Below are 20,767 nucleotides of genomic sequence, written 5' to 3' on the forward strand. Positions count from 1 at the left end.
AGCTTCTCTGCCCTCAACAGTCATAGCAAAACACATCAGAATGGAGCTGCTACTGTTGACAATACTCATTCAACTAACCAGCTCGTTGAACTTACAAGAAATTCTAACCACGAGAGGCATAAACTTTAATTCAAAAAAACGTCTCGTTGTTCATCGATTTGGTCAGTTTTCAGGATTTAGAAAACTTCCAATCACCGTTGCTGACTATCGAATTCCCTCATAAACGGAGAAACCACACTACACGAAGATTTCCCCAACGGATGGGACACCTTGATAACACTGAAAAAATGGGATGATCTCAGCTCCCCGGCCAGCTGTAGACCATTCATGACGGATTTCAACATTTCGAATATTTGCCAGCTGCTGGCGACTACGGACGGGCTGTATGCATGGTATATGTCCAAATATGCGCCCAGAATGCAGTGCCCTGTTCCCAAGGTAGTGTACAGAGTGACGAATTATCTACTGGAAAACGAGGGATCAGCCATAATATCCACGACTGGCAGTTGGCAACTGAATAACTTCTGGAAAGTTTGCAATCGTATTGTTGGTGAAGGCACAGTCGCTGAGATCGAAATATCCCAGTGGGCGTTGATTGGAAGAGTATGTTCTGATTGGAGGTATATCTCGTGTTGCAATTTGAAGTAAATTGACGTTACAAAATTACATTTGAATTAATGTTCTAAAATTTTCCGCGGTCGGTATATTTTGATTGAAACTATGGAAGGAGATTATATCGCGGTAAGTGCAATTATATGCTTGAATTGAACAATCGATTGGTGCCGCAGCGCCTTCATTCTGAACTACATCCGAATTTGTGATAAATAACCCGGAAGTTTTGAGGAGTTCATTGATTATATAGCGGTCGATATTGGAAGCAACAACAATCATTTTTGCCACCTTTCATGAAGAATGAATTTTAAATTTATCATGCATCAAAACTAGAGTAATACTATGCTGTAGTGAGGGAATGATACAAGAACCAAAATTCGTCACAGCGGGAATGATCTTTTTAGAACATATTAACCATTAACGATCAAGCTGTGAAATTTTTTTACGAAAGCCATTGGTTTAATTTTGATTATTGGCGCATAACAAACCCTAAACCGTAAAAACACACGGCGAATAACAAGTCACTTGAGTTAGTAAGTATACGACATTCATAAATAAATTATTTTAAATTCCGAGACGATCGAGCACAGGAAATTACTGACCAAAAAAGTTATACAAAACTAAATTAAATTGATGGTAAGTGAGAACTAATAAATTGAGCTAACATTTGATATTGAAATATTACCATACAGTTGCTGTCCAAAGACATCGACATCGAACTTTTTTATTACTGTGATGGTCCCAAAGGCCCTTTCATTTTTTTTTGGGTCCTACCTCCACCCCATACGCTTCTTTTGGAGTGGGAGGGACTGATTATCTCGTAGATAATTTGTTTTTCAATGTTATATTACTTGATGTCGTCGGATTTTTACTATATTTCTCGTTGCGTCTACTCCCACGTATGACCATCACTCTAAGTCCATCACATCTAGTCAATTATGAAATGTACATTCTGTAGTCATTATATAATTATCGTTTTGTTCTCATTCGCTGACATTCATGTCAATGGTCAATAAAATTTTTTAACGAAGTCAATTGTTGTCCTTTTGAATTGTGCGATATTTGTCATTTCTGTAGCGTCTTGAGGTAATGTGTTGTAAATTTGTAGTCCACGATAGAAAAGTGATCGTTATGTCGTTGTTTTTGTAAGATATGGTAATCTAAAGTCAGCTGCTCTCCTAGTGTTATGAGAGTGCACGTCTCTTCCATATTCGACATCTTCCATCAAATAATCAGGTAGTAATCCGAGTTTCATTTTATGAATAAAAATCAGGCAATTTCGGACAGTCCTTTGTCTTACGGACAACCATTGAAGCATATCCAACATCGAAACACTTGGTGTGTACCTACTACATCTAAGAACCACTCTCATTATCTTATTTTGTAAACGTTGCAGTCTTTGTAGTTGCGTATCTGAAGCATGTAGCAATACTGTAGCACAATAATCAAAATGTGGCATTATAACAGACCGTACATACGTCACCTTAGATTCGAATGTTAGATACCTGTTTATCCGGCAAAGCACACCATATTTAACAACCACCCTTTTTATAACGTAGTCAACATGTTCAATGAGCATTAGCTTCTCGTCGACTTTTTTATTTTTTTTTTTATCTTCGCTTATTTTTCGTCGGCCTATTTCCGCCACTTTAGTGCCAATCACCGACATCAGGGAGGCGACTCCACCTGTTCCTACCTATCAGACTCAACAACTCATGAGCCGGGCCAACTTCTTTTACTTCCGCTCCGAAGGAAGACGTAACCAGAGATTTTTCGCCTCAGAAAATCCCAACGACGCCAGCTGGGATTGAACCCAGACCGATCGGATTGTGAGGCTGTTACGCTAACCATACAACCACTGGCGCCGTCACTCGTCGACTTGCACACATAGATATTTAACAAGTTTTACTCGTTCAATCATTACACCATCCATGAACATAGGTGGATGTCCGTCTTACTTCCGACTTCCGATTATCATCCAGTACGTATTGGAAAGATTCAGACAAAGTCTCTTCATTTTCAAATGCTCCGTAATTATTTTCAACTCTTCGTTTGCCTCCGCTATTTCTGTAGACAAGTCATCATTCACCCAATAAATTGTAGAGTCCTCGGCAAACAATTTCAATACACCTTTTCCTGAATGATATTTCATGTCATTAATATAGAGATTAAACAACAAAGGACCTAACACACTACCTTGAGGAACACCTAAAGCATTTAGTCTTCGATCCGATGTAGTATTTCCAAACCTAGTACTTTGACTTCTGTTATTCAAATAGCTTGTAAACCAATGCAAAATCACACCAACAATTCCTATGTTCTGTAATACTTGAAGAAGCTTCTGTCTATTAACAGTTTCAAAAGTTCTTTTGAAATCCAAGAACACAGCTACCGTGTATTTTCCATTCTCTATATTAAACGTCCATTTGCGTAATATTAAGTATATCGCAGTCTCAGTAGAACGATTCTTTCGGAAGTCTGATTGTTCTGGAATCAAAATGCCTTTTCTGTTGATGAATTCCAGCAACTGCTTCTTTACACACAGCTCTAAATTTTTTTCTTGCAGTCTCAACATATTTATGGGTCTGTATAGTTTTGCATCAGTAGTGTTTGTCACTTTCGGGATAGGTATCGATTCTTTCCACGGTTCTGGGACTACACCGCATCGAAGACTTTCATTTACGATTTTCAACAACATACCATTCATAACTAACGCCGCGGCTCTAAACACTTGGGTTGACACATTTCCAATTCCTGATGTACGTTTCAAATTCTTTATTAATTCGTTGAGTTCATCATTTGTAAGCAATGAGAAAATCCTCAAATGCGGATCGTCTTCAACTGACACTGACACTAACGCTGACAACTGACACACATTCGGCACCAACACTGTCTGACATGGAGGAATGCTTTCATGTATTTCAATCACGCTACCAACAAAATACTCATTCAATCGATTTGCAATTTCTTATTCGTCTGTTATTTCTATGTCATCAAAGTTCATACATTCGGTTTCGTCGTCTTGGAATTCAGTAGTTTTTTAATTGTTTTCCATAATTTTCTTCCGTCATATTTATTTATTTCCAATTCTTCTTGAAACATTGTATTTTTTGCCTCTCTCAGCGCCCTCGAATATAGATTTCTAGCAGCAACATAATTATTCCAGTTTCGCGTTGTTCTATCTTGCCTATGCTTACCACACAATCTATCACGGCGACACTTTAGATTAGCCAGATGATTGGAATACCAGCTGTTTACTGGATGTGTTGTAACGATTTTGATATCTATTAGTTGCGATACACTTTTTACTAAGATTTCATCAAATGCTCTCGCTTCACCATGATTATCGTTTCCGACAGTAGAGGAAAAAGACAAACTTTGTCTTAATAAATTGCAAAGACTCGCCTGATTATAACGAACCCATGATTTAACCGTAACATGCTCATTTTGAGAGTCTGGAACAAAATTGCTACCTGGTTTAACACAAATAGTCTCATGATCTGAAATTCTATAATCATGTAAAACATTTGCCTCGCAGTTTTCATGATTAGAAAAAAACTAAATCAATCTTTGTGCTACTTAGTTGGGTTACTCGAGTGTCTTGATAAACATACTGCTTCAACCGCACACATCTGCCACTCGTCTCAACTCACGACTCTCGTACATACTGTTATAATTTATATTGAAATCACCATCATTCATCGCATCTGAAAGCCATTCATGCTCAAGTAATCTCAAGAATTCTTTATCACTGAAACTAGGAGAATGATACACGCCGCCAACAAGTAACTTCTGATTTCCTGCTCTAATTTTTATTACAAGGAACCAGTTTCCATTTTTCTTATCGTTTTTAACTAACTCTACCAAATGTCCATTTTTCACATATATGGTAACACCACCAGTATGTTTCGAATGTGATATGCAATTAATCATCTGGTATCCAAGAAGAGAGTATAAACATAGATTAACATCATCAGTCAAATGTGTTTCAACAATTACCACCGCTAAAGGTTTTATGTCATATATGCTGAGAAAAATGTCATCGAAATGAGTGAATAACCCGGCCGCATTCAAATATACAATCGACAGCTCTGGCTGCTATTTACCATAGTCAACAAGCTCTCTTGCTTTCTTAACTTTTTCCTGGTAGGGGAATGAGGGGTATGCCCGACCCCCTAAGGAAAAGTATTGTTTTGTGAGATCTGCGGGCATATATTGATATGTTTCCTTCACCGAATCATTGTCTAGTTCGTTTGCCATGAGATATAAGGAATATCAGTACACTTGAACGGTAATTTTCTCAAGAAATAGTCAATTTAAAAAACTGCCATAAAAATGAAGCTCATCAACCAGTGCGGGTGAAACCGGCACCCCATGGGGGTAACACCGGTACCCTACGGGGTAAGACCGTCATCTCAATTTCTCAATATATATACTTGGCAACAGATGAACCAGTTTGAATGTGACAGTCGGCAAATAGAAGGTATTCTAATTCTAAATGTCGCTGTCGAGTATGATTCGGATCGTTCAACCAATATCCGTCAATATCCGTCATACGACGCTTTTAATCACACTAGGAATCGACTTGAAATCACAGAGAAGAATGAGTTCATGACTGTAGGTAAATTATTTCAGGTTTTTGTGATTATGATGGCAATAAAACTAATTAAATTATGTTTATTTGTAATTAGTTTATTATTTTCGTTATGACCATATAGCCATTATTTTTCGTACAATGATGAAGTTCATTTAATTTTATCGAACAGCTTAAATCCAACATTAAATTTACATCAGTAGTTCAATTCATAAAAAACAACTTACGAACAAGCGATTCCATTTCTTTCAGCAAGCTCGAAAGCTAGCTTCCGTACGTCAATCTTCGTGATGCCATAAAATCGGTTTTCTAGGTCAAGTAGGTGCTGCATGATCTCCGCTTCCTGTTCCACCGTAAGTCTTTCTTGGTCCTAGTTTCGAGCTTACCACCTTCTGAAAAACGTGATCATGTAATGTAGACCTGAGTATTCCAAAAGTCGTGGAAGCACATTTGATAGAAACTCCACTAGCAATAGCCTCTTTTGCAAGGGTGAGGTTCTCCTGAGACCAACTCCCTCGATTCGTTTTCCTTTGGTAGCTGCGAGGCATCTGAAATTGGTGGAAAATATGTCCTTCAACCTTCAACTAAACGCAAACCATGCCGGGATCCCCCACTCAAAGGGTGACGGACTTACCCCGACAGCACACATTTTTTCAAGAAGACTATTTCTATTAACTTATTGCTTTAACTTACCTCAACTCGAATCCCAGTGATTGCTAACAATCCAGAGGACAAACTGTAGAGCAACGGAAAAGAATTTGAAACCACGTTCAACAATAAAAGCTTAAACTTCACTGACGGAAAATTACATCCGGCTACATATCATCGGCATTCGAGTTTGTTTTGATTTATATTTTGACAATTGACGGATCATGGTGGGTTCGATGTGATTGAAAACGTCTAAAATAAAAAATACTAATATGTATAGTATTCAAAAACGTAGTTAATCAGAGTTTTGTAGTGAAACTCAGGGGGTGCCGGTCTTATCCTCAGTGGCGGGCTTACCCTCCCTTCCCCTATATGGTACATTCATAGCTCAATGCCGAGTGGCAGATATCCAACTGATGATTAGCATCAAACTTCTTCTTTCGATTGTTCTTGTCACAATTGATACATTTTACATACTCTGCTTTACAATCTTTTGACTTATGACATTCAGCACAATACGGACAACGTATACTATCATTGCAATCTGGGGACTTATGCCCGTAGCTCCAACATTTGTAACATCTCAAGACACTAATTGCTTCGAAAACTCTGCATATTTCCCAACCGACAGTCACTTTTTCCATTTTCAGTAATGCTTCGAACGTTACCGCATCAACTTCAATAATCGCTATATTTGCGCTACGTTTCCATTTTCTATTCTTGTATGACTTAACGAGTTGTATCTCCGCATTTTCGTTTAATTTATTTTGTTTCTTCAGTTTATCTAAAAACATAGAACCATCACCTTCTTTAATTTCTTCGTCATGTCCAACAATCCTCAACTTTGGTTTGTTTTGGCTGTCTGATGCGAATTTCATACTTCTTTCCGAGTTTTTTCTCTGCTTCCTTCAATAAAACGGCAGCAGTTTCCCTCGAGTCACATCGTATGAAGGCCTCCCCTGTAGCTTCTACAACAGTTCGTGGGTTAATGTCATTATCATGAAGTAATATCTGTATTGATATAATCATCATGAATTAATATCTGTAAATCTTCGGAAAAAAATCCAATTGTCTTGTAGTCGTAAACTATTTCAACGCACAGTTTGAAGTACTCCGATGGAACTATATGGTGGGTTGTATTTGTGGGCTATAATTTTTTCAATCAAATATATAAATCCTAGTATAGACTTATTTGTGAAGAACTTACCTTATATTACCTTATACCAAATCTACTTTCCTCAACAATATTCGCAACGAATAACGCAATTTCAAACAAATTATTGGCCATTCGTCAAGAAATGTCTCGGTTCTACCAAGTTGCAGTTAGTCAAAAAGCGCAAGGGTTCTGGTTGTTGAGTCAACAGTTATAATTTGCATTTGCCACCTGCACAACACAATCCTGGTGTCTCTTTGAATGAAACTTTAGCGTATGGCAAGATTGTCACATCACTTTGTTGGATCCTAAAAATGAAGAAACCTATCGTTGTTGTCAGTGCTCCCGTGGTCGAGTGATTACCGTCACATCGTTACACACACATATAACACCGGGGTACGGCTCCGATTCCCGTTTTGGCCGGAGGATTTTTAGTCAATGAAATCTCTTCCGACTTTCACTGCGGTCACTGGTATTCTATAGCTTGCTACTTAGAATAATTTGAAGGCGTATTATTTGGCATAGAAATTTCAACTAAGCACTAATAAAAATGACGCGAGTAATACGATTTGAGACGGTGAAGTTCCACTAGGAACGTTTGTAACAATAAAGAAGAAGATCGTTGTAGTCAATCAAGCAGTCAAATTGGAAAGTTGCGTGATATAGTTGGTCATTTGAGAAACTTTCTCTATTCGATGATTGCCATTTGATACAGTTTAACCCTACAGATCGCGATTGCGCTGATGTCTCAATCGTTCATGAGCTGTATGTGCTACTCGCTACTCCTGCGTTACCCTGAAACGGATTGAATCATACGGCGGCTTGACAACCTTCGTCTTTGCGGTTGTGTGAACCATCTGTGTTGTGTGTCTTTCGAATACCTTATGTTCTATATCAAAGAATTCAAATTATCATCCTCAAAGCAATATCATCTGATCCGCAAAATGTCGTAAAATTAAAAAAGTTGATTTTCCATAAATTTACCGGATTCACTGTAATTTTCACTTCATTCCCCGTTTTGAAAAATAATTAAAGTTTCACAAATTATTAAAAAACCAGTTTCGAAAAATATTTTCAATGCATCATTAACTGTTATCTCAACAAATCAATGTGAAATGATGAGCTTGACCTTGAGCTTGGGTAGGCTATCAATTTCATAGTTGCTTACCGAGATTCAGCTTAAACAGCGAAATTGCACAAAGAACACACCGTATGACGCTTGAGAGTAACAAATCATTCTCATTGTGCAAGTTTCGGTAATTCGAGCTTTAAATAGTCAATAACGACGCCAGCCACGTCCTTACAGTCACCAGCGAAAGGAAAGGAATGTTAGTATGATATTCGCCGCCCGAATGCCAGAAGGGTCGCCTGTATAGCGTGGTTCCCTAGCGAATATCATGGAAGCAATAGTTGTTAGTGGGAATGGAATACTAACAGGATCAGGATTCACTGTGGTGAGTGATGTGATTCTGAAAACACGAATTCCTAACTATTCGACAAAACGAGATTTCGAAAATAGTAAGGGAAATTAGGGTAACACCGATACCTCCTGATTTTTTCAGTTTGATGCAATTTTTTTAATTTTTTTCCGATGTCAACTGGAGTCGTTTTGCTGTCAGCAAACCGTGTAAAATTTCGCTTGTGGTATTTAGGTGTTTTAGTCGAAACATTTTGGAAAATTCGATAATTTTGTGAGCTTAATTCATCTTAGATCATTGTTAAGTGTATTTCGTTAGACGGTAGGTGATTTTGTTGCTTATCGATGCATTGTTTTGAAATTTCGAGTCAATTCGGGGTAACACCGACACCTTCAGTCAGGGTAAAACCGACAGTTGGTTTGTGTTTCACTGACAGGAGAAATGCGTTCTTACTTATTGTAGATACCTCGGGTTTATATTTGGAAGATAAAACGGCAGAGCTGGACAGCTACATAAAACAGCAAAAACCAACGTTGAATCGGGCATGTCAACAAAAAAAAACCTGGTAGAGCTCATGGTATCCTTTCGTTCAATGCCTATTGACACATCTCACGTCGATGCTCACCTAAACTGGGATAAAAACTCTGGTGTGTACTTGAGAACCGTTTGGCTCTTGAGTTGGCCACAAAAAAAAAACAACGTGAAACATATTTTCAATACGAAAAATATAAGTAATTCAAAAAAAGGTCAACAGACAATGTAGAACGGAATAGTTAATAATTTGCCGTTGCGAGGCCAAGTCGTTGGCGATGGTGTTTTTATGAGCCATTATCATCCCCAACTGGATGCTCACATGTCAACATGCCTTGAATTGGCTATAAATTAATTGACGAGCGTTAAGAGAGAGGATGGCTTATGAACTATAATTATTCTAGCAAATGATTACTCTAATTGGCCTGACTAATGAATACGAGTCTGCCTTCTTCATTCAACCTGACTACAATCCACACTACAACTCCCCCTGACACGAATATCATTTCCTATGTACACAATTTTATTTTAACGTCCATATAAAGTGAAACGAAAACTTTATTTCTGATGCAAAAAAGTAGTTACACCATTAATGGACGGCTTCATTGTTTACCTATCGTGAACTCAAACCAACGAACTTAGACAGTTATCAGGTATGCTGTAAAGGTCCTCGCGTTAGTATTAGTAAATAGCGTGCAGTTTAGAAGGAATTGCAAACAAAATTTTAGTTCATTTTGCCTCCGAGTTAAATTTTGTAAAAAAAAAACATACAGAATAACGGGTTTATTGTAACAAAATTCAATTTGTCAGTGTTTTTGAACACAGCACTGCACGTTGTTTTTTTAATCTCTCTCTTTCTGAAGTTCAACGAGAATGCTTTTTCGTCTCGCATTTAGTGCTGAAAATATGGAGCGAAAAATCGAAGCTAACTTTACCAACGTTTGTACAGCGTCTGAATTGTACGAATATGAACCCATCTCGTACATCATCATGAATTCTCAATTATCTTTCCCTGTGGGTGAAAACAGATGTTTTTTCTCTCAAATCGGCTAGTAACTGATAGAAGCAGCCAAAGCTCATTTCCAATTGAATACAAAGGCGAATTTCTTCGTAGTCCCCTGACTATCCTCAGTTAAATATGACTTTGTCAAGTTAGTGGCTCGCTGCTCGCTGAGTGGTTTTCAGATTTTCGTGAAAAGTGGTAGTTTTGTTCATTATCAAAAAATATTAGACCCCTATTTTTTATTTTTCCATTAGGGTGCCATTTCCATTTTAGGGTGGTCCGAAAAATATTTTTTTCCAAAAAAAATCCCTTTTTTGAAAAATAACTTTTTTCAAAAATTCATAAATTTTGAACTATTGGACCGATTGAAATGATCGACATATAAAATTAAAGCCATTTAGCTATATTATATTTGCAAAAAAAAAGTGTTTTATTTTCGTAATTATTGGTTTTATTTGTTTTTATGAATTCGGGGCCAAGGGCGCTATATAGCAATTCCAAATCGATAAAAAAAACAGCAAATTTTGGCCCGACCCTCTCCTATTTTTTTGGAACTTGGTACTTATAATGGAAACAGCTTAAAATCGCAATTTTCATTGTCATATGACCAATTTAAATTACGACTGATTTTTGAAAAATACGTATTCAAAAGCATTGATATTTCTTTCAAAAAATTGTAACTCAAAGTCCAAAAGTTTGATTGGAATATGATGTTTGACAAAGTTGTTGGAAAATGAATAAACTATTTAGGAAAAATAACATTATTAATGCATCGCTAAAAGATATTACTCAAAAATTAAATTCATTATTAAAAACTTTTCAAAAATCTATAACTTTTGAACTACTGGACCGATTCAAATGATCAACATATAAAATTAAAGCCAATTGGTCATATTACAGTGAAAATTGTAATTTTAGGGAGTTCTCATTATAAGTACCAAGTTTCTAAATAATCGGAGAGGGTGGGGTTAACGGCCGGCCGATTTGGAAAGGAATTGCTCTGTATGTTTTGAAAGTTGAGAGTTTTTTAAATAACGTATCCAAAAACCAGAGAGACTTTTTTTTCGTTTCTGAGTCATGATTTTTCAAAGTTATTTCATTTGCTCCAATTTGATATGTCGATCATCTGAATCAGTCCAGTAGTTCAAAAGTCATAATTTTTTGAAAAAAAAGGCATTTTTGAAAAAAAGGGGACAATTGATTTTTTGGACCACACTGAAATAGAAATGATCACCCCGATGAAAAAAATAAAAAAGATATATATTGGATTGGGGAAAAAGAAATGTCGTATATTGTCAATATATGGCAACACTTAAACACATCTTGTGTTGTACTTATCGCATCGCGTTATACTATACGGCTATTTAAAGACGACAATTGCTGCTACAAATGTTGTGATTGTCCTTTTCAGTCTCTAGTTATAGCGCGTCAAAGATGGATTTTGCATATTTTACGTTTTTACTACCTGCGAGTTAAAACTGCAACGAAGGCGGCCGAAAAAATCGTGTAGTTTTTGGACCCGATACTGTAACGATTCGCACAGCACAACGTTGGTTTGATCGATTTCGTTCTGGTGTAGTGGCTGTCGAAGATACACTCCGTACTGGTAGGCCAATCGTCGTGGAAACCGATAAAATCGTTGAAATCATCCAAGTAGACCGACAAGTGAGCACTCGTTCGATTGGCCAGAAACTGGGTATAGACCATAAAACCGTTTGGAACTATTTGCAGAAGATTGGATTCCAGAAAAAGCTGGGTGTATGGGTGCCACACGAGTTGACGCAAAAAAATATTTTAGACCGATTCAACGCCTGCGATGCACTGCTGAAACGGAACGACTAAACCTAAAGCGAAAAAAGTTGTGGTCGAAGCGCGGTGAACCGGCCCAAACCATCGCCAAGCCCGGATTGACGGTCAGGAAGGTTTTGCTGTGTGTTTGGTGGGATTGGAAGGGAATCATCCACTATGAGCTGCTCAACTGTGGCCAGACCCTCAACTCGGTTCTCTACTGTGAGCAGCCTGACCGTTTGAAGCAGGCGATTGACCGGAAGCGGCCAGAAATGATCAATAGGAATGGTGTTGTTTTCCACCAGGACAACGCTCGGCCTCACACATCTTTGATGACCCGCCAGAATCTACGAGAGCTCGGATGGAATGTCCTATTGCACCCACTGTATAGTGCGGACCTGGCTCCAAGTGATTATCATCTACTCCGGTCCATGCAAAACGCTCTTGATGAAACTAAGTTGACCTCAAAAGAGTCTTGCGAAAACTGGCTGTCTGAGTTTTTTGCAAATAAGGAGGGGGCTTTATAAGGGGGGGATAATGAAGTTGCCTTCTAAATGCCAACAAGTTTGCGAACAAAACGGCGCATATTTGACTTAAATTGGATAGTTTTAAGTATGTGAAATAAAGCGTCAAATTTCGATCAGAAATACGACATTTCTTTTTCCCCAACCCTATATGTTGCGATAAGGAACAAAACTACCACTTTTCACGAAAATGTGCGAACCATTCAATCGGTATGGCATTGAATGACTGTATGTTGCCATTATTTATTCTTTCAATACGTTGAAGGTTTTAGTTGCGGTCAGTTATAATTGACAAGCAAAAATATGCCTAATTAGCCATTTTTCCCATTTTTATGTGGAGCTAGTTTGTGTTCATCACAGGCAAAACTAATTCTTAATAACCGCTTCACCGGGATTAGAATAATTTTAAAATGTTATCTAATTACATAGACATGTTGGACAAACAAAATAGCTATCGAACATTATTTTGGCGTGACGGCGCCAGTGGTTGTGTGGTTAGCGTAACAGCCTCACAATCCGATCGGTCTGGGTTCAATCCCAGCTGGCGTCGTTGGGATTTTCTGAGGCGAAAAATCTCTGGTTACGTCTTCCTTCGGAAGGGAAGTGAAAGAAGTTGGCCCGGCTCATGAGTTGTTGAGTCTGATAGGTAGGAACAGGTGGAGTCGCCTCCCTGATGTTGGTGATTGGCACTAAAGTGGCGGAAATATGCCGACGTAAAATAAGCGAAAATAAAAAAAAAATATTTTGGCGAAGCTAAATGTACGCAGTATATGGTTCCGATTAGAAGAGATATTGTGTTTTTCGGAACAGTTCACGACTCATTCCGTAATTAGTTCGGATTGAACGTCGCAATGGAGCTGCAATTGTGGTACCTTTTCGCATTAGCAACTAATATCTGTCTGACAAATGCAAACAGTGTGCAAACAATCTTGAAAAGATTTGGTTTAACGGAAGACACAAGGAAACGTCTTGTTATTCATCGAGTAGGTCAATGCCCCACACATAAAAAACTTCCGACCAATGTTCCCGATTTCCAAATAGCACAGTACAATCGTACGAGTACTATGGTCAATGGTGAATTTATCTTTGGCGAGAACTTACCTACCGGATTTGATATCTTTGTTTCGATAACGAAATGTGATGATTCAAATCTCGCGAACTGTTCACCATTCATGACCGATTTACATCACTCCAATATATGTGAAATCAAGGAAGGACTATTTTCATTTTATTTGTCACTGTTTGTTCCAACTATTCGATGCCCCTTGAAAAAAGGAACATTCGTTCTGAGTGATTACGTAGTTGAGAACGTAGCAGCAAGTTTTTTACCCAGCACCGGAAACTCTTTTTGGAATGTGAAAATCACCGGGAGGATTGGCAAACGACTTGTAGCCTGTTTAGAAATAAAAGTTGGTGTGCGTCCTATGAAGTCTAGAGATCGAAATGGACACACATAAATATTACAGACAACCAGCAGGCTAATGGGGTAAGTTGTTTTAAAGATTACGTCTAAACATGCAGCTAGTGTAATGGATACACAGTAGATTTTAAAGAAGACCATAATTTGCTTCTGAATCGTATCTAATAAAATACTTCATAAGAAAAAAAACTATGGAGCAGTGTACTGCCCATGTTTGTATAGGAGACGTAAGCGACAAAATGAACAAAAGCTACTTTTCGCCATTTTGCATCCTACGCGATGTAATACGTTTGCTCAACATGCAAACAAACATTTTTTGTTCGGAAACATTTGAGCAATTTTGAAAAAACGTTTCCGAAAAATCACTGTTTGTCCACATAACAAACGTAGTTCCATACAGCTTTCATACATCGTTCGAAAATCAACAATTATAAGTATTATGTGCTATAAGCTTAATCTACATTTGAATCACATTCTTTGTAGAGTCCAAACATGCCGGTCACGATAGTGTCTTATTAGTTAGTGTTTCCTGAGAAACCATTGAAACACTGCTCATATAATTACTATTTTTCGTACACTGCACTGAACAATGAACAAAGAGAAGCAAATGTGTTTTTTAAATGTTACAACTACCTAACTGTCTGCATTTGAATCTTCAAGTAGATAATGAAACAATCAGGTCAGTAGTAAAATAAAAATTATATTGGTTCTTAGTTATAAACTCTTCGAATTCGACATCGAATTATTCTCATACTCAGCATTTACTCATACCGTTGGTGTAAGTCACTCCACCATCTTTATGCGATTGTGTCAAATTTCTCATCGTGATATCGGTAAATCATGTTGCAAATTACCAACAGACAGGGCAACCTGGTGATTACATCTAGCTATGTGAACAAATGTTCATTGAAACGATTGATTGTTCGCATAAATAGACGTAAGCGTTTTCCAAATGGAAAAACATATGTTTTAATCCGCAAAATCTCCTAGGCCCCCTTTTTATGGATAATATCCTTTAACTGGACAGGTTATTTCATTGGAAATTTGCATGGTTACGCTTGTAGGCAAAAAACAACAAAATTGCGTTTTCCCAACACTAATGGTGTTGGTGATCACGTCTCCTACGCGATCATGGGCAGTGTAGGATCGAAACCTTTCATCCGTAAATACATTTCAGATAAATGGTTCTTCAATTATGTTGTTGCGAATGTCTTGTGGCTGGCGTTCCACATAAAAAGTAGGCTACAGGTATTGAATTGAATGAATCTGTCGGCCAAGGCACATTTCTGTTGCGCAAAATTGAACAATAATCATGACACCCGTAAACCTCAGCGTAAACAAAACCTGCTCTTGAATCCGCTTTCTGAAAAGCAGAATAACCTCGTTGAAGATGATTATAATAGAAATGGCAGAGTCGATGCGACGGTGTTCAGTGGGTGTCACTGCTCAAATGAGCAGTGTCAATATTGCGCGTGATCTATGGTGGGATAGCCAATGTTCCAAGCTTTATATAGAAAAATCGAATGCATTTAAAGCTTTTCGGAAACGTGGAACTCCTGAAAATTTTCAAACGTATTTAGCCCTTGAGAATCAGTTCAAAAATTTGATCAAAGGGAAAAAACGTGCTTATTGGCGAAATTTCGTGGGAGGTTTGTCACGAGAAACGTCAATGAAAAAATTATGGAAAGTGGCTCGAAACATGAGAAATCGCTCTTCAACGAATGAAAGCGAAGAATATTCACATCGATGGATTTTTAATTTTGCACGAAAGGTTTGTCCCGATTCCGCTCCCGTGCAAAAAATTGTTCGAAATATACCACAAGATAGGTGCGATCTTGATTATGAGTTTTCGATGGTAGAATTCTCTCTTGCTCTCCTTTCATGTAACAATTCTGCTCCGGGATCGGATCGAATTAAGTTCAACTTGTTGAAAAACCTCCCTGATGTGGCGAAACATCGCTTGTTGAATTTATTCAATCGGTTTCTGGAACATAATATTGTTCCAGATGATTGGAGACAAGTACGAGTTATAGCTATTCAAAAACCCGGAAAACCCGCGTCCGACTTCAATTCGTACCGCCCAATAGCAATGCTGTCTTGTATACGGAAATTGTTGGAGAAAATGATCTTGTTTCGCCTTGATCGATGGGTTGAAACGAATGGCCTACTCTCAGATACACAATATGGGTTCCGCAGGGGCAAGGGGACAAATGATTGTCTTGCGTTGCTTTCTTCAGAAATTCAAATGGCTTACGCCGAAAAAAAACAAATGGCTTCAGTATTCTTGGACATAAAGGGGGCCTTTGATTCAGTTTCAATAGAGGTCCTGTCAGACAAATTATACTCTCGGGGTCTGCCGCCTCTATTGAATAATATGTTATATAACTTGCTTTGTGAGAAACATTTGAATTTTTCTCACGGGGATTCGACAGTAAGTCGGGTCTCCTACATGGGACTCCCCCAGGGCTCATGTTTAAGCCCCCTTTTGTACAACATCTATGTAAGCGACATCGACAATTGCCTTACACAAAATTGCAGCCTAAGACAACTTGCAGATGATGGAGTGGTGTCTGTCGTAGGATCAAACGAATCCGACCTGCAAGGACCCTTACAAGATACTTTGAACAATTTTTCAACCTGGGCCATTGGGCTAGGGATCGAATTCTCCACGGAGAAAACAGAGATGGTGTTTTTTTCTAGGAAGCATAGACCAGCAAAACCAAAGCTTCAACTTTTGGGTAAACCGATCACTCATGCTATGTCATTCAAATATCTTGGGGTCTGGTTCGACTCCAAATGTACTTGGGGGGCCCATATTAGGTATCTGAGTAAAAAATGTCAACAAAGAATAAACTTTCTCCGTACAATTACCGGCACCTGGTGGGGAGCCCACCCCGAAGATCTTATAATGTTGTATCGAACAACTATTCTCTCAGTGATGGAGTATGGCAGTTTCTGTTTTCAATCAGCTGCCAAAACACACCTCATTAAACTCGAGCGAATTCAGTATCTTTGTCTCCGTATTGCGTTGGGATGTATGCCCTCAACGCATACCATGAGCCTCGAGGTTTTGGCAGGCGTACTCCCACTAAAAGATCGCTTCAATTTATTATCTCTTCGGTTCCTCATCCGGTGTAAGGTTATGAACCCATTGGTGATCGGAAATTTTGAGCAGCTGATCGAGCTAAATTTTCATTCTGGATTCATGAGCTCATATCATGAATTCGTCTCCATGCAGGTTGATCCTTCTTCGTATATTCCCAACCGTGTTTGTTTTCCTGACTACATCAATTCCTCTGTGCATTTTGATCTGTCCATGAAGCAGGATATCCATGGAATTCCAGATTATCATCGATCGGGGATCGTTCCTACGATTTTCGAAGCAAAGTATGGGCGTGTCAATTGTGATAATATGTACTTTACTGATGGGTCCTCTATGAATGAGTCCACAGGATTTGGAGTGTTCAACAATTTTTTTAGCACCTCACACAGTCTTCAGTATCCTTGCTCAGTGTATATTGCTGAATTGGCAGCAATACACTGGGCGCTGGACAGCGTCGCCTCACGACCTGTTGAACACTATTACATTGTAACGGATAGTCTGAGCTCTGTCGAAGCTATCCGTTCAGTGAGGCCGGAAAAGCACTCGCCGTACTTCCTTGAGAGAATACGAGAAATTTTGAGTGCTTTATCCAGACGCTGTTATGTCATTACCTTTGTCTGGGTCCCTTCACATTGCTCAATTCCGGGTAATGAGAGGGCTGACTCATTAGCAAAGGTAGGTGCAATTGAAGGCGAAATTTATCAGCGTCAAATCGCCTTCAATGAATTTTATTCTTTAGTTCGTAAAAATACCATCGTTAACTGGCAACGCAAATGGAACGAAGATGAATTGGGCCGGTGGCTCCACTCAATTATCCCTAAGGTTAGCCTCAATCCGTGGTTCAAAAGTCTGGACTTGAGTCGGGACTTTATTCGCACCTTCTCCCGACTCATGTCCAATCACTGTTCGTTAGACGCGCTGCTTTTTCGTTTTAATCTTGCCGACAGCAATCTCTGCGGTTGTGGCCATGGTTACCACGACATCGAACACGTTGTTTGGTCGTGCGAGTTGTATCTTGTCGCCAGATCGAATTTTGAAAACTCCCTTCGGGCTGGAGGAAAGCAGTCCAATGTGCCGGTGAGAGATGTGTTGGCTCGGTTAGACCTTGATTACATGTCCCAAATATATGTTTTCCTTAAAGCTATCGATCTTCGAGTGTGATTGTTCATACATCCTTTTCCCCTCCTTTTCGTCCTTCGCGAGCTATCGGTTCCCTTCCTACTAACATTAGAATAAGTTAAATTGTAAATACATATTAGATGTAAGGATAGTTTTAAGAATTGAGTGTGAAGTGTCAGTGTGAATGAGAATGTGAATGTGAATGTGAATGTGAATGTGAATGTGAGTGCGAGTGTAAACACACATCTCCTTACATCCCATCCTTTTCCTAATGAAAATGTGTCACCCTTCTAAACTCGAGTCGACCGCGAGTAATCGGTTTCCTATTTCATTAACCATAGAATTAAGGAAACAACATGTTGATATATGCTAGTTGAAATATAGTTAAGAGTTTGGCTCCATTAAACTTATGTAACTGAGCCTGTAAAAATAATCGGATTAATAAAAAAAAAAAATATTGCGCGTGCTTATCTGTAAGCGCGATACGCTTGCCTTCAAATAGCAGATAGGGCTCTCTTGCAAAGGAATAGAGAATGATAAACATGAGCAAGATTTACGATCCGAAGGCAAATAGCGAGGCAGCATATGCTGCCGATTAGCATAAATATATATTTTGTTTACGATCCCAACATAAAGAAAAGGGAAAAGGTAAATCTCCGCGATCATCTCGCACAAGAAGGAGCAATAAAATTTATGATTCATTTCCTGAATAGAAGGGATAGGCACAAATCAGCATGCGCCGCGTACTTATCTCCGCCTGTGCATGCGAGAAAGGAAATAGAATAATTTATGACTGGTACAACAAATAAGTGTACTGAATGTATAGACAAGGTCGGTCGCTTATCGATCGACGCATAGGTAACAGATGGCTGGCAATAAAATGTTTGAATAAGTTGTATAGTTTGTTTGCGGTGGGAAACCCCGGCCGGCTAGGCGATAACCAATGCGATGTTGGTTATCGGTAGAGTAGAGGGAAATGGAAATTCCCTCATGCATTAGGTTAATCTATTGTATATATAAACCGAAATTTTTGAAATAAAGAGCACTTGCATTTTCGAGAGTAAACGAGTAGTTACTCTTCCGAACCCCCTCAGGGAGCTTGCAAAACAAGTATTCTAGCAGGATACGTACAATCCGGGTAGTCCTCAAATCTACTGATTGACGTGTTTAGTCTAGGGTTCTTCCTCTTTGGTCTCAGCAAGCTCTCGTTTTCAACACCCCTTCGCCCCTCGATTTTTGGACGCCACAGTGGGTCAATCAGAGAACTCACGATTGACCGGTGCGACGAATGGACAAAATGACTGAGTTCTTGAATTAATTTGATCTTTTATGCGTGAAGGCCCATGTGATCTAGTTTCAGAAATGCCCGTTTGTAGCGATCGGCAAATTACCGAATGTTGTGGAGACTTTTTCACGCTCTTCTCATCAACTCCCAGTCAATCAGTCAATCGGTAACTTCAAGGCTGCTATCAATCTATAGATCTCACCATAAAGTCCTTCTGATCATTCTGTACCTTAAAAATAATTGAAAATGGGTATTTTGGTTTATGAATTCTTTTTTGTCTTTGTTTTGTGACATTATCTCTGATATGTCCACGCACAAATGCTATTTTCCACTTCTTGTGTATCCAAGATGGTAGACTATTCCTCTGAATTTTTCGATGAGGTTCGGCACAGACGATTTTGCAGCGGAAGTGGCCACTTTTTCCAGACTTTTTTAATTTTTTTTCCACAGTCTCTTCTGATTTGACATGTTTCCTAAGATTTACCTTCATTAATATACTATTAAAGACGATTAACAATTCTGATATGTCCCAGCTTCTTTATTGATGAATGAATACATCCAATCAGACCCACGGAGAACGACTATCGGCTGAATGGCAGGGTTGACACAATAAAATTTGTGTTTTTGGCTTGAAAAAATCTTTTTATCTGAGTTCTTTCTCAGAAAATCAGTATCGAAATCTATATTTACAACTTGTGGTCGTTTGTCTGCTCTCAGACCCCACAGCAAAAAACTTAATTTTGGTTTGTGCCAACGTAAGGACAATTATCATCACTCACGAGACGCGACACGGGACTAAGACACATCACATATAGTCCTTACAAACATTAAGTTAAAATTACTTTTTTCGTCGACCAATTTCGGGATCGATGTTGCCAGTCTACTGGATGGTGTCCGACTGGTTACAATAAGTACTAACACATTTTCGTACACATATCAGTACTCGTCGAAGAAGAATTTCGCTAAGTTGTCAGCTTCGTCAGATGGGAGAGAGGAGATTATATGGGCGCATCTTCCTCATTCATGAGTGGATGATAAATGGTACAGATATACATTGACTTCCATGCATTCAACTGTGAAGGTGGAAACAGAATGCCGCGTTGTGCGTTGCTTCTCATCAGCTGTCATTGCTTGCGTTTTGTACTAACACATTCGCCTGACGCATTCTGTTGATTTGCAGTCACAATCTAGCATTCGCGTCACAGCTTTTCATGTAAACAAAAACAAAATAAAATTCGTGTGAAAATCTTGTTCTTTTTGTGTCCACGGATCAGTTTAATGCTTTCAAAAACAACACATTGACATATCGGCGCTGGCGGCATTGAGCTTCGTTTACTAGTTTAAAGGAGCGTAAAAGAATATCTGATTTTAAGTCGGAATGAACACATTTTCAAAATTAAAATTTTGAATGAAAATTAGCTTTTCCATATCAAACTAGTATTCTATTTAAATGAAAAACATTTTTGTTTGTAGGTGGTGAAAAAGTCTCATACGAAAATTGTTTATGAAGACAACTCTATATTATGATGAAAAAATTCAGCAACAATGTTGGAATTGTTTAGCCATGGT

The 20,767-nt window shown here is 38.6% G+C and overlaps 1 protein-coding gene across 1 annotated transcript in view; it reads left to right on the forward strand.

Moving 5' to 3' along the window:
- The first annotated feature begins 602 nt into the window (after nt 1-602).
- Nucleotides 603-20,767, forward strand: part of LOC129771352 (uncharacterized) — a 59,309-nt gene continuing 39,144 nt past the window's right edge. Inside the window, exon 1 of the mRNA XM_055774903.1 lies at nt 603-741. Coding sequence (XP_055630878.1) covers nt 721-741 — 21 coding nt within the window. The 5' untranslated portion in view covers nt 603-720. The remainder of the gene's footprint in view (nt 742-20,767) is intronic.

This window comes from Toxorhynchites rutilus, chromosome 2, assembly GCF_029784135.1.
Source record: "Toxorhynchites rutilus septentrionalis strain SRP chromosome 2, ASM2978413v1, whole genome shotgun sequence".
NCBI classification, from domain to species: domain Eukaryota; kingdom Metazoa; phylum Arthropoda; class Insecta; order Diptera; family Culicidae; genus Toxorhynchites; species Toxorhynchites rutilus.